The following is a 12635-nucleotide window of genomic DNA, read 5'->3' as shown; positions in this document are numbered from 1 at the left end:
GTTCTCCCGCAGCGTGTCCATCAGCGTTACCTAGAAATGGTTTGCTTTTCCTGCCGCGCTTTTCCTCACAGGACCCCAGTAGGGATTAAGAAATGGGGATGAGGGAGGAAGAAAAAAGGTAGGGGGTAGATGGATGCATTGGGGGATGAAGGAGGGTGAGGAAAGAAATCAGGGGCGTTATAAATAACACTGATGAGGTGAGCTAGCATTGATCCACGCTGCAGTTGAGAGGTGGGTGGTCCTCCCAGTGCTTAATTGCCAGTCATGTGCGCTGGGATGCGGCTTCTACTAAATGTGGTCTGTCTCTCATTAGGCTTGGACAGGCTGAAAATACAGCGGAGAGAGCTGGAATCGGGACTCAAACAGAAGGAGATTCAGAAGACAAAGTGCTACAATTAAGACTGATGGGAGGGATGATAGAAAGGAAAGAGTGGGGAATGGAAAAAGTGTTACTCACGCATTTCACCCTCCAGGTCCTGGAGGTACCTGTCCAGGATGATACGAGCCATCAGTGCAGGAGACAGATCCACCTTTACATAGATTGGACAAAACAAAAGAGAATTGGCCTTAATAAAAAAATAAAAAATAAAAAAAACAGGCTATGGCGTCACCAGCGAATTAATACTACTTCAAAACCTAGGTACACTGGAGCTGTTATTCCTCTCTGGAGAATTACTCCATTTACAAACCTTCAGACTAAATCTCGCATATCCAGCTGGAAGTGCGAACATATTTCAAAGAACCAAAGAATTACAGCGCTGAAATTGCACGGTCAACCTACCTTTCGACTGATGTCACATAGATAATAATGATTGTAATGGCTCTAAATGATATTATTGCATTTCCAAACCTTGACCTAACTTTCGACACTCCCTGTGCAAATTGGTCTTTGAAAGCCTTGCTTTGCAGTAACCTTTCCCACAGGAACAAGGGATCGCCTATTACGCAGCCAGGCTACCCGGCTGAATTGCCTTCGCCTCTGTCAAGCGGACAACCGTAGTCTCTCATCTTGTATGAGAAAGCAGCGCACGGGCTAGAGACAATGGAAGGCTTTAATCATAGGATGATCACCAAGGCAAAACTGCACAAACCAACAGGACACACCGGAGGGACTGTGGGAATGCAGTCCTTAATAGGAAGGAGAGAACCTATGGCTGCAGCACTCTTTGAACACAAAAGACACCTTGAGAGGTGTGCAATGTTTTTGGTTCGAGGGCAGGGAGAAGCCCTGACAGGTAAGGGAGCACTAATGACTGATACTGAAGGTGTCTGTCTCACCATATTGTTATCAGCACAATGCTTCTCCACTCATTCTATATAAAATCACAATAAAAAGTTTTCAAATGGTACGCAATAACAAAACAACAACAGTTATTCTCAATTAAAAGGTATCAACCGCAAAAAGTCTCAAATGCTCTGAAGCACTGTAGCGAATGTATTTTCAAAAGTTTTGTGTTTGCCTTTTAAACAATACAGACGCCGCAAAGAACAAGACACATGAAGTCATTTACAACAGAACATTTCACAGCCTCTTCAGTAGGGAGGGAATTAAAACATTGCTTGAAGACTGCCATTCCTAGCCAGCTCATTATGAAACACAACGTTCTCGCAGCTGAGGATGATTTTTTCTCTTGTTAGCATAATTGGGTACCAAAAAGTGAATTTGCCCTCAGCCTATAGTGAGAGTGGTGGGTTTCATCTTCTCTCTGATGCTTCCTAGTAACGCTCGGAGCAGAGCGGCTTCTCTCTAAACAATGTCTTTTTACCCGCAGTAGTATTTGTTAACATCTCCATAATATTGCACTAAGGCGGCATGTAAGGAAAAAAAAAAGGCCAAACGTGTCTATAATAATTAAAGGGTGAGAGCAGAGTTTATATCTTCATTAAGACTTCTGTGAGCGGTTTCTTAGCATTTGTAGCTTGCAGCTATGGCGGCTCTCTTTCCTCTCCCCCTACCCCTCCTCATTTCCTCTCCCTGTCTCCTCTGTTCTCAATCCTTTCCTCCATTCACACCTTCGGATAACGAGAGCGCTTCAGATTCCTGGTAACCTGCATCAGGGCTGACACATGAAAAATGGCAACATTACCAACGCTGGCCCAGCCTGAATAAGGACCACCTGATTAGTTCAGGTACTTGCATCTCCCTAATTTTCATATTAATCATGAGTCCATCTCAGTTCTCAAGTCAGATCGCAGCACTTCATGAGTTTAACATGTGACTAAGAGTCACACAGCCTTGAAATCCCGCAGAAATACAATTATTGTTCAGTAAAACTCTGGTTTTATCAGCCGCCAAAGCTAATGGGTGTCACAAACAGTACTGCATAACTGCACCTGCTCTAACCCCGACTGTTTAAGTAACCTTTACATAAAGCTCCACATAAAGCATGCAAAAAACAGCAAATGTCGAGTTTAGACCCTTCATTCATAGAAGAATACTGGGGGCAACAAAAAAGAGAAATCCATGAATAGTTTTCATCATTGTTAATCATTTCCCTCTGTTGGAGATATATTGTCTCATAAAGGGATGAAACTACATCAATTAGCGGTCTGGGAGACCATGAGTGCTTGGTTTAAATGTTAAGTAGCATATTAAAATGACAGTTAAATGGTTCATAGACAGTTATCTCTGAGCTGAATTTAATCCTTTGGAGGAAAAAAAAATCATGTGTCAATTAAATGGAGAATGAATAATGGCAGTTAGCTTTGAGCTGCCACTGATGCGTATGAACTACTCTGATTTTAGATTAAGAAACCCTCAAATCTCGTTGCCCGGTGTAAGCACCAATAAAAATTTAAATGTGCATTTAAATATTTTAAAAGGTTATGCAGCCTATTCCAACAATAAAAATAAGAGGACACCACAAGACAAACAATGTATTCAAATGACAAAAGATAAACAAATAAGAAGAAAAAAAACAATATAGTATAATTTTGTTTTTTTATAGCAATTCAGTCACATTAGCTGTCTTTGCTACATTTTGCTCACTGAGTAGGAACTGTTGGTTGATTCTTTGGTACTACCCTAACAGAAACGATAATTTACTGAATAGGTGCAAAATGTAAGAAACACTAGTGTAGATTCATTTTCACTAATGTGAAATTCACAAACTTGATCATGGGAATAATTTAGGTGCTTAGAGCATGAGGCTATTTCAAGAAATTTCACAAATGTTTCCCCCCCTAAATAACTTGGATTGAAGTTCAAATTCATGTGAAAATCAATTGAAATATAATCAAAATCCCAATATGGAGCTGCACTGTTGTGCTGAAAGTAAAATGTGTTACAACAAACCATTAGATACAAACCATTGTGGCTCTACAGCCTACAAATCATATCTCCAAAAGGTAAAGGAACATGCTTGTTTGGTACAAACCCCAGCAAAAAATCACATCATTCTAATATTATTTCCAGTTCAAATGAAATGCAAATATTACCATTTCCATTAAAATCATAACGGTTTGAGGCCTGGTTGAAGGAACTGATGGACATTTTGCAAGTTGAAAGACTGAGACGCGAACTATCTGGCAACCCTCAGAGGTGTCTCAGAATATGAAACCCTTACAGCACATCAAGGACCAGTAGAACTGTCTCCTCTTCAAACAACTGCCTTGTACCTCTTTCTCTACGTGCATTGAAATCTGTAAAATCCTGAACGTTGGCCAAATGTTGTTTGCAGCATGTGTTTCTTGTTTGTTTTGCCGTTGTAAATTCATTTTGTTTGGGGGTATACTCTTATTTATTCAATCACCTTCTCATTGAATATGAAAGACCACTATAAATAAAGTGTTCAAAATCACGATTCATGATCACAGCATCGCAGTATCTGTCTGAATAATTGCATATGATTTTTGGCATGTCATTCAGCCCTCTCTTAATAATTACACGTACGAATACCGTTCGCTACATCAACCAGAGGACGAATCCTACACTGACCTGCCAAAGTAAACAAGACGAAGTGATGAAGAGAAGAATCAACCAATGACCCTGCCCTCACCTGTCCGCAGTTTGCCGCAACTCCACTTGAAGTGCAATTTGGAAAATTATACAATCAAACACAAAAAAGTATTTTCACATCTGCTTAATGGAGGCGAGAGCTAATTACATTAAATAATTGATAATGGACCATTTTACCAATTTTGATAATGACTAACAGACAAAACTGCAGCCAATTTCTGCCTGACTAAAAAGTAGGCATCAGTGGAGGAGTTTTTCTTCTTCAAAGATAAGAAAAAAAAAAAAGAGAGAGAGAGAGAGAGAGCAGGAGAAAAAAAAAACCTTAAAGGTTGATTCATTACCTCATTGGCCAATTCCAGCAGAACAGGAGCAGTGGGCTGTGCCTCGGCTTTACTCAGATACCTTTATTATAACAAAGAAGAACAACAGCAGTGAAAAAAAAACATGGCCCACAAAGGCAGACAGAAGGGGTAGAGGGGACTACACCGGGCTAGCCAAGACATGCTAATGTCCCTGATGACTTTGCCCTAGGTGGCATATGGCAGGCTCAGTGCGGTTAAAACAGCACTGCTTGAAGGGCTTCAAATTTCCTTGAAGCCAGACATGCATATGATAGTTAGTTAACCCCTGCCGCCCAAAAAGCCTTTTTTCCCTCGCCAGCTAAAACTGCAGCTCCCCTCAGATCTTACCCAGATCATCTCTGAGGTTTGTTGTTCTAAGTGGATTAGAAGTGCATTATCCGGCCTTGTTTTCCCCAGAACAATGGCCTAATAAGCTAGATAAAGGCTAATTGCAATATGCAAAGAGGCTTTCCCCCCTACAGCCTGTTTTTCTTTTTCTTTTTTTTTTCTAATTTATCCTTATTCATTGAATTACAGATAATCATCCAATCATAAGCCCGTGTAAGGCAAATGTCCAATCGCTGGTAATTTATTTATTTTTTTCTGCTTTCAATTTGACATGGAGAACAGAGTCTTAACTTAGCAGGTGCAAGTGGAGGTCTGGAATGAATCCTGAGGGTGGTGATTTGTTTGGAGGAGATTATATCTGTCATGGTGGCCCACCTACTCTCCAACTGAGGAAGGGACTTGCCAAAGTCCCTTTCTCAGAACGGGGAAGACAAAGGGTGCACACATAGAGTGGGAGGCTGAAGGAAAAAGCAGCGATAGAGATGAGAGGAAGATAAACACAGAGTGCTCGACAGAAGAGGGAAGAGCAATAAAGTGATACAAAACAAACTAATACAGCACCTTTGGTAGTGGCTTTCAATAACATCTGGTGCATGGTGTCTGGAGATAGTTCTTTTGGTTCGTTTCTGTCACAAAGAGAACACAGATGTAATTAGGGGTCTACCAAATTTCACTTAATTATGCAAAACTGTGTTGTACGTTGACAATTAAAATACCTTGTTATTTAAAGCTGCTGTAAGTGATAGATTTTTGGAAAAATAAGTGTTAAATAGCTTTCAACAGTAATCAGTGTTACAGAGTGAGTAACCAGTAACCAGTCAGTAACCTATGTCTTCTCTACCCCCGCTCAAACAGTAAAAGAGAAAATACATTTTTGGTATCCCTGCCCAATTTATCCAATCAGGACAGAGAACACCATCACGGGGCGGTTCTGTCTGCTCGAGGAACAAGGATCCCCTTGTTTGCTGCTTGTCATGCAGTGACGTAGAGGAGGAAGGAGGAGACGCCAACTGAAAAATGTGCAGGAAGTTAGCTAGAACGACAACTTACAGCAGCCTTAATGACGTCTTTTGTTTCCACATTATACGTAATATAGCCGACTAGACGGCTGTGCTGATTGGACAAATTACTTTTCGAGGCTCTTTACTCAGTTACGTATCGTAAATAATGAAATCTGAGTTATACATAGCAACATGGCGAATGAGGAGCTTGTGCCCCCCCCAAAAAAAGAACCACAGTATAATGCAATAAGGGTTGTCACAATATGAGATTTTCATTGTGGTCAAATGAATTCACATAACAACATTATCATGATATAAAAAAAAAAAAAAATTGCTAGCAAAGAAATCATATTTTAACTTTGTTTACTAGTGAAAAGGCAACCAGATGAACTTATAAGAAAAAGATGCAGGATGACCATCTTTGCTGATTATTCATACAATATTATCATATGTTTATTTATTTTATATGTTTACATATTTTTTATATTTCATTTTTAATATCGCGATGTTGCAATGCCCCTAAATGCAATATTTGGTTTTAATTATATAAATGGATGGAATCCGATTTTTTAAAACGGCCGACTCAAGATGTAGTAATAACAATATTATTAATAATAATAATCTAAATGTATTTCCATAAAATTCATTCAAAGGCTAAAGCTTTACATTTTTCAGTCCACCTGAATGAATTGCAGCCTCAGCTCCTCCTTCAGGCTCTATTGTATATCAACCAACACAAGAGATCTTGGGTCAGAGTAATTTAATTTCAATAAGTTTGCTGGGGGGTCAAAGTGTGCCAATGCAACCTTGTTCGAATAGCCTATTCCCTCCTTCCCCCACTTACTCAAACCTTGTATTCATTTCCCCCTTTTCGATCAAACAATGACCCTATTCCACATTCCAGACCTTGACATTTCCATGCAATTCAATTGCCATTTTTGCCGAGAAGGATGAGGACAGGGGATAAAAGAGGAAGAGCATTGGTTGAAAAACAACTTATTTAAAAACTACTACACACAAAAAAATGTAATTCCACAGAGACAGGCGGTGTGACTGACACCTGTCAGGGGGATGATAAATGACTCCATTTTCTGCCTCTGCTGCCTTCTGCCACTGGCGGCAGCGGCCATTTATCATCATCCGCTGTCAGCCGTGGAAAGCAGCAGTGACAGTGCGAGTCAGCAAACATTTAGCACACGCAGCCGCACTACACGGGGAAATTATTATTGTCAGAATAATAATGGTTTAGCATAATTTATTACAGGTCCACCAAATAAGCAGGGGCTAGATGTTATTAGACAGATGGATGGGAAGACTTGGCAGACATCCACCGAGGCTCAGGCAGGCAAGGGCCCTCAACGTGAACGTGAGGAGGAGGAGGTGGGAGGGGGGTGAAATAAACGGGGGTATGGTGGTAGTGGGGGGGGCGCATCCTCCAAACCAATCAGAGAGCTGGCAGTTCAATTACAAAGAAATAAAGGGACATTCATCATTCAATTAGGCACCTGTCAGGGCTCACAAAAGAAGAAAACTTCTAACCTGGTACTCCAGGGAGAAGATGCTCAGAAGAGTGGACTGCGAGTGACTGGAACAAATAAAAGAAGGACAAAGTTAATTACCAGAGTGCATTGCACAGAGACAAAGGGAGAGGGGGAGCTTCAAAGCTGGGGCCAGCTGCCCTGTAATCTAAAAGAACATGAAAACAAGTGTGGCAAAGTTGTTCCAGATGAACACCTCTGACAAAGGATTCCTGCCACAATGGGGGGGGGGGGGGGGAATGGGGAAGGTTGTGTGTGTGGTATGAGAGATGAGAAAAATATAGCCTGTTTTTTTTTTCTTTCACTCATTCATACATACCATCTTCTTCCCTCCCTTTTCTTTCCTGTGTGAGCGCTGAAAGCTAAATTGTTCATAATTGAAGTGCAGTAAAACTACACAAAAGGCACAAAACATGACAAAATTGGACAGAAATTGAATGACATTCATGCAAATAACTGAGAGGCTTCAAGTCCAATCGCCAAGTGGGAGAATTCACAATAACTCCTTGGTTTTGGTAGAACTCTTTGTAAAGGGTCTGACCACTGCGAGTGTGTGTATTTGTTTTGTGTGATACACGGATAGGAGAAAGTTTTTCCTGCTTCACTGTCAGTGCTGGCATATGGGCCGCTCTGGAGCCCTCCCACTGCAACTGATGGGCTTTGAAAATGGAAACTTTCACTGCAGGAAGCTGGGACTCCCAGGAGTCGGTCAATTCCATGGGTTGCCATAAGTTACATTCATCTCCAGCTCCAGTCAATGTCAAACACCTGGCAGAGAGGCAAACCTGGAAAACAGGCAGCTCCAACAGGGACTCGCAGCCCCTTCGCTACCTCCTCCCCAACCCCCACAGCATCTTTTGAGTTGAAGATATTTAAAGCTGTGACAGATATTATTCTAATTGGATGATACATGCATATTAATGAAAAAAAAAAAAAAAGCGGTGGAAGCATGTACACATGGCCATACGCAAACTGCTCCGCAATGGTCTCCAGTGGTTTGTGTCTCCATATACCGCTCTCAGTACACTTGATTGTTAAATTTAATGGACTTTTCATTACAAGTCACCTGAGAGTTGTATGTAAATACTGACGAGAAGCCGAAGCTTCCAATCTGCATTGAAATATTGAGTCCACGTAGGCCTTCAACATCAATCACCATAAACCATGAAACAACCATGTGACGTGTAAACAAAGCCAAAGGAATCTCAAACATTGATTTCTGTCTGGAGTCTCGGTCTGTGACCATCTCTTAATAAAACAATTTCAACCGCTGGAATATTTTATAATGAGTAACCCCACCAAAGACGTCATCTTGGGTTCTCCAGATGCCACTTTTAAACAGTTTTACAGCTCTGGCTGGAGAACAGCTAATTCTCAACTATTCAAACTCTTGGGGGGCTCAACGCACCATGCGGATGAGTCTCATCAACCACAAAGTCATAGTCACAGAAGCAAAGGAACAAACGTTTAGAGTAAACAAGAAGAAGAGAAAACACTGCCGCCTCAGCATTAATTTTCAATGATGCTCGGGGACAAAGGGGGAACCGCAATTAAGTGGGGCCATTAAATGGTCAACTGTCAACATGTGGGACACTTAAGGGAGGAAAAAAAAATTCTTCCACACTTCAACCTTTGCACCTGAGTATTTCAGCAACATTACAGCCTTATTGTTGGTGTGGGACCATCACAGTCCCCCCGTTGGAACAGACATCTGTTAGGTTTTAAATGGATTACTCTCTATAATGAGCATGATTATTGCCTAATTGCTAAATCTATACCCTGTTAACTTTAAAAGGGACATAAACTGCTCCAAATATCTGGAAAAACACATGTGTTTGAAAAACACTAAGAACTTTGGGGACTTTTGTTTTTCCTTTTTCTTGTTGTACCTCAATCAGTGTTTGCCAATATTTAAACTGGACAAAAGCATCAGAGCTGCTGAAAATAGAAAAAATCATAATAAAAATGTAATAAGTACAAAAAAAACAGTTGAAAACACTGAAAACAAAATTAATGAGAGCAATGTAAAGCAATGGGGGCAGATACCTGGATCCATACCAAGAGTTGTGTGCGTTTTATAGAGTCTGTCAAATTTTACACGGCGCTCATATTGCATAATGCCCTTCTTCCATTTAACAGACATTAACAATAAATTACAGCGAACGTTACATTAATGTATATCCAACCTGTGCTCTCCTGGGCACAGTTTGCTCACTTCATGCTAAAATATGGAGACAAGTGCAGTCTCACAATGAGGATCTGATCTGCCTTGCTGCACAGTAGTGCTACATTTTCACTGGAACATCCATATCATAGCCTCATAATACCATATAATAAAAGTGTTTGAGGGACTCTATTGCAGTGGTAATGAAAATAATTAAACTGACGCAAGAAAAATTTGTAAAACCACACTCATTTCTTTTTATCATTTTGGCTTAAGGCAAATTAGCTTTCTTTTTTTAAAATTTGGATTTGTGCAAATGACACAAGAAGAAAAAAGACAACAAGGTAACAAGATTTGCATTTGGACGTCAATTATTTGAAATAATTTGATCAGACATATTTCTTTTCACAATGAATCCGAAAACATCCTCCTGGCTATGACAGAGGCTGAACTCTAACTGTATCTGGAAAAAGCTATTTTTTGAGATTTCTATATAAACAACTGAGTTCTTCAAACTATGTCCTACTCACTAAGCCCACTTCATAACTTCATAAGTGCAAGGAATGGTTGACAGTAGTCAGCACTGTGATCTGTACTTTATAATAATAGCGTAAGAGATTTTAGATAAATAATCATCACTAATGTGGTAGTATAAGTATTAAAACAAACAGAACAGTCTGGTGAGTTCAGAAAATGACAACAGTGTACCGCAATGCAGTCATTAAAACCAGGTAAAGACAACACTTCACGATGAAAAAAACACAATATATGTTTAATATTAATCTACTTGCTAGTTATTTAGTTCTAAATAATTAAAGCACAAAATGAACGTCTTCAAAAATGTATTTCAAAAAGAGTCTGTGACACTACAGAGCATCCTTACATTGACCTTTATGAGAGAAGGGAGAAAAAAAATCTCTCCCTCTTGGATATCATTAGAACATGGGGAAACAGAAGGTTGGGAGACAGAAGAGTGGTTTGGGAATCATTCACTCTCAACCTAATTACCCTTCCTTACAACATAAGACAGAGCATTAATATGCACTGGCACCCAAAATAGTAAAGCAGCAGATTAAATTAAAAACAATTAGGGACTTTCACTTTGTCACTGAGCTGGTATGCCTGTCTGGTCAGTGCTTTAGGCTCTATTAAGTTAGGCTATCCACTGCTTGTGGACCTGACAAATCCCTCTTTGAGTGTTGAATCGCCTTATCTCCTTGCGCATTCAGAGTGTATCAGTGTCTTAAAGCAGCCGCGAAACGCCGAGAAATTCCCATCAACCTAATTAATAAGAGAAGGGGGAAATTCGAGCTATCAATTATATTCAGAATCTTCCTATTTACAAATAATTAATTATAAACAATAGCTGTAATTTAGGTAATGAAAGCCACCTGGCTAATGGCATTGGTATCATATGCTGCGACAGTACTTAGCATTTGGTGGATCTGCATGCAGAGAGTGTTGCATGGTGCGACTCTTCAGGGCATGGATCTGGCTAATTGAGCCATAGCAGCACATCTTTTTACTAATGGCGACAAAGCCATTTTGAAAAGGGAATGAAATGATTCAAAGTCTTTGGAAATATTGCTCCATTTTAATACCCTGTTCTGCTGTTATCCACACCTTTGTTAGCATAAATATTAGCTAATGCTTTAGGATTTATATACTTAAGATTTCATTTAAGCAAAAGTGCTGACAGTAATATATTAAGCATTTACTCTACTATAAATCAATATTCTATAAAGTAAAAAAAATAAAATAAACAGCTGAATGTGGGTTAAACACTCTGGATATGCAAATGTTGCTAATTACACATGCTGATAGGCAAAATGCTAACATCTGTTTCTCAGCTAAGCCTACCGTCATCAGCAGCAAAACAAATGTGTACCAGAAAAATGTATAAATGTTAATGTTAATGTATAAATGTGATATATTTTGACAAGAGATGGAAACAAACACAACATCTCAGTGCGTCATGCAGCTTCAAACAAATACTTGCACGATGGTGTTTACAGTTCAAATTAGTTTTTACTTTGTTTCTGCAAAACAACTGTAAAGCCTTCTTCCTATTACAGTCAATGCAACAACAGGCATGGAGTTCATGTAGTTGACGAAATATATGACTATTTCTATCATTGTTAAAATGTTTTTCCGTAACTGGAGAAAGCTTTTCTAAAAGCCTGACTCAGAGTATATTCCACTACATTTACTGATTGTGGACCCCCCCCCCCCCGTCTCTCTGCAGAAGGCCATACAAAACCACAAGCCTGCAGGGGACTGTGCACAGAAAATGGCTTCAGCTGAAGCACAACAGGGCACCTCACTGCCTACTATTGTCCTAATAGACGAAAAATATGACCCCTTCACAGGCCTCTTCGCTTTATTACAATCTTTAAAATTTCTGTCTGCTGAGGTGCCCTGAGATGTCAGAACTGTTATATAATGGTGGCTTAAAGAGCGGGAAAGATCTTGCAATCACCACCCTAATTGTGATTCCTGCTGAAAGCTGGGGATCTTCATGACTCTGTTGGTGACAAAACACGTTATAACTATTATGGTGCGTCGCCATTGTTATAGTGTAATTACTGTCATTTCTGCTTCTGCAAACTCTCGCAGAAATTGAAAACGAGGTCTGTGTTATCTGTCAAATGGCGAGCGTCCACTGGTCTGGCAAAGAAACACATTACGCTGACCAATTGCCTACTCCCCCCAAGCATGGCTGGGGAACTTGTACCATTCTGGGCAATTTGTTTCATTCTTCTTTTGCAATTGATCCCAGTATGCAAAGAGAACCTGGGGCAAGACACTGCCGAAGCTGCCTGGCTGAACTGTGGTACTCTCCGAGCTGGAGGTTTCCCTCTGTGTGAAGTATGGCTTTGGGGGTTGAGGGACAGCACTGGTGCTCCTGCCTTGCACATGGCAACATACATATGTCATACTCACAATAGCTCATACAAGGGCTGGGCAATATAGCCTTTAAATAATACTGCAATATTTTTCGTCGAGCAAAGACAATATAACCTTTGGCCAAAATTACCGGCCAGTATTGGCACATCACAGATGTATTGAAAGATGGTATCAGTGTTTAAATCAGTGTATATGTTTATATGTAAACTTTTTCTAGATATAATACGAAACATTATAATTCAGAAAAGGATGCTTGTTTATCACTGATGTAATTAAAGCCAATATATATAATTTTTTGACTATGTCACTATACACAGTATGTATCCTGATATTATAAAATCTTCTCAAAAGCACTTTTGAACGCAAGGGCTAGGTGAC

The 12635-nt window shown here is 39.9% G+C and overlaps 1 protein-coding gene across 2 annotated transcripts in view; it reads right to left on the bottom strand.

Moving 5' to 3' along the window:
* The window catches only part of cdin1 (CDAN1 interacting nuclease 1), a 60270-nt gene that overhangs the window by 41607 nt on the left and 6028 nt on the right, over positions 1 to 12635 (bottom strand). The window contains exons 3-6 of one of the 2 annotated variants that reach the window (XM_030392345.1): positions 7188 to 7233; positions 5209 to 5273; positions 4300 to 4360; positions 458 to 530 (exon numbers count right to left, since the gene is read on the bottom strand). In XM_030392345.1, coding sequence (XP_030248205.1) covers positions 458 to 530; positions 4300 to 4360; positions 5209 to 5273; positions 7188 to 7233 — 245 coding nt within the window. The remainder of the gene's footprint in view (positions 1 to 457; positions 531 to 4299; positions 4361 to 5208; positions 5274 to 7187; positions 7234 to 12635) is intronic. The other variant, XM_030392346.1, reaches the window with a different exon arrangement.

Source organism: Sparus aurata, chromosome 16, assembly GCF_900880675.1.
Source record: "Sparus aurata chromosome 16, fSpaAur1.1, whole genome shotgun sequence".
Classification (NCBI taxonomy): Eukaryota; Metazoa; Chordata; class Actinopteri; order Spariformes; family Sparidae; genus Sparus; species Sparus aurata.
The sequence above is the reverse complement of the archived record's forward strand: the minus strand, read 5'-3'. Positions and strand labels throughout refer to the sequence as shown.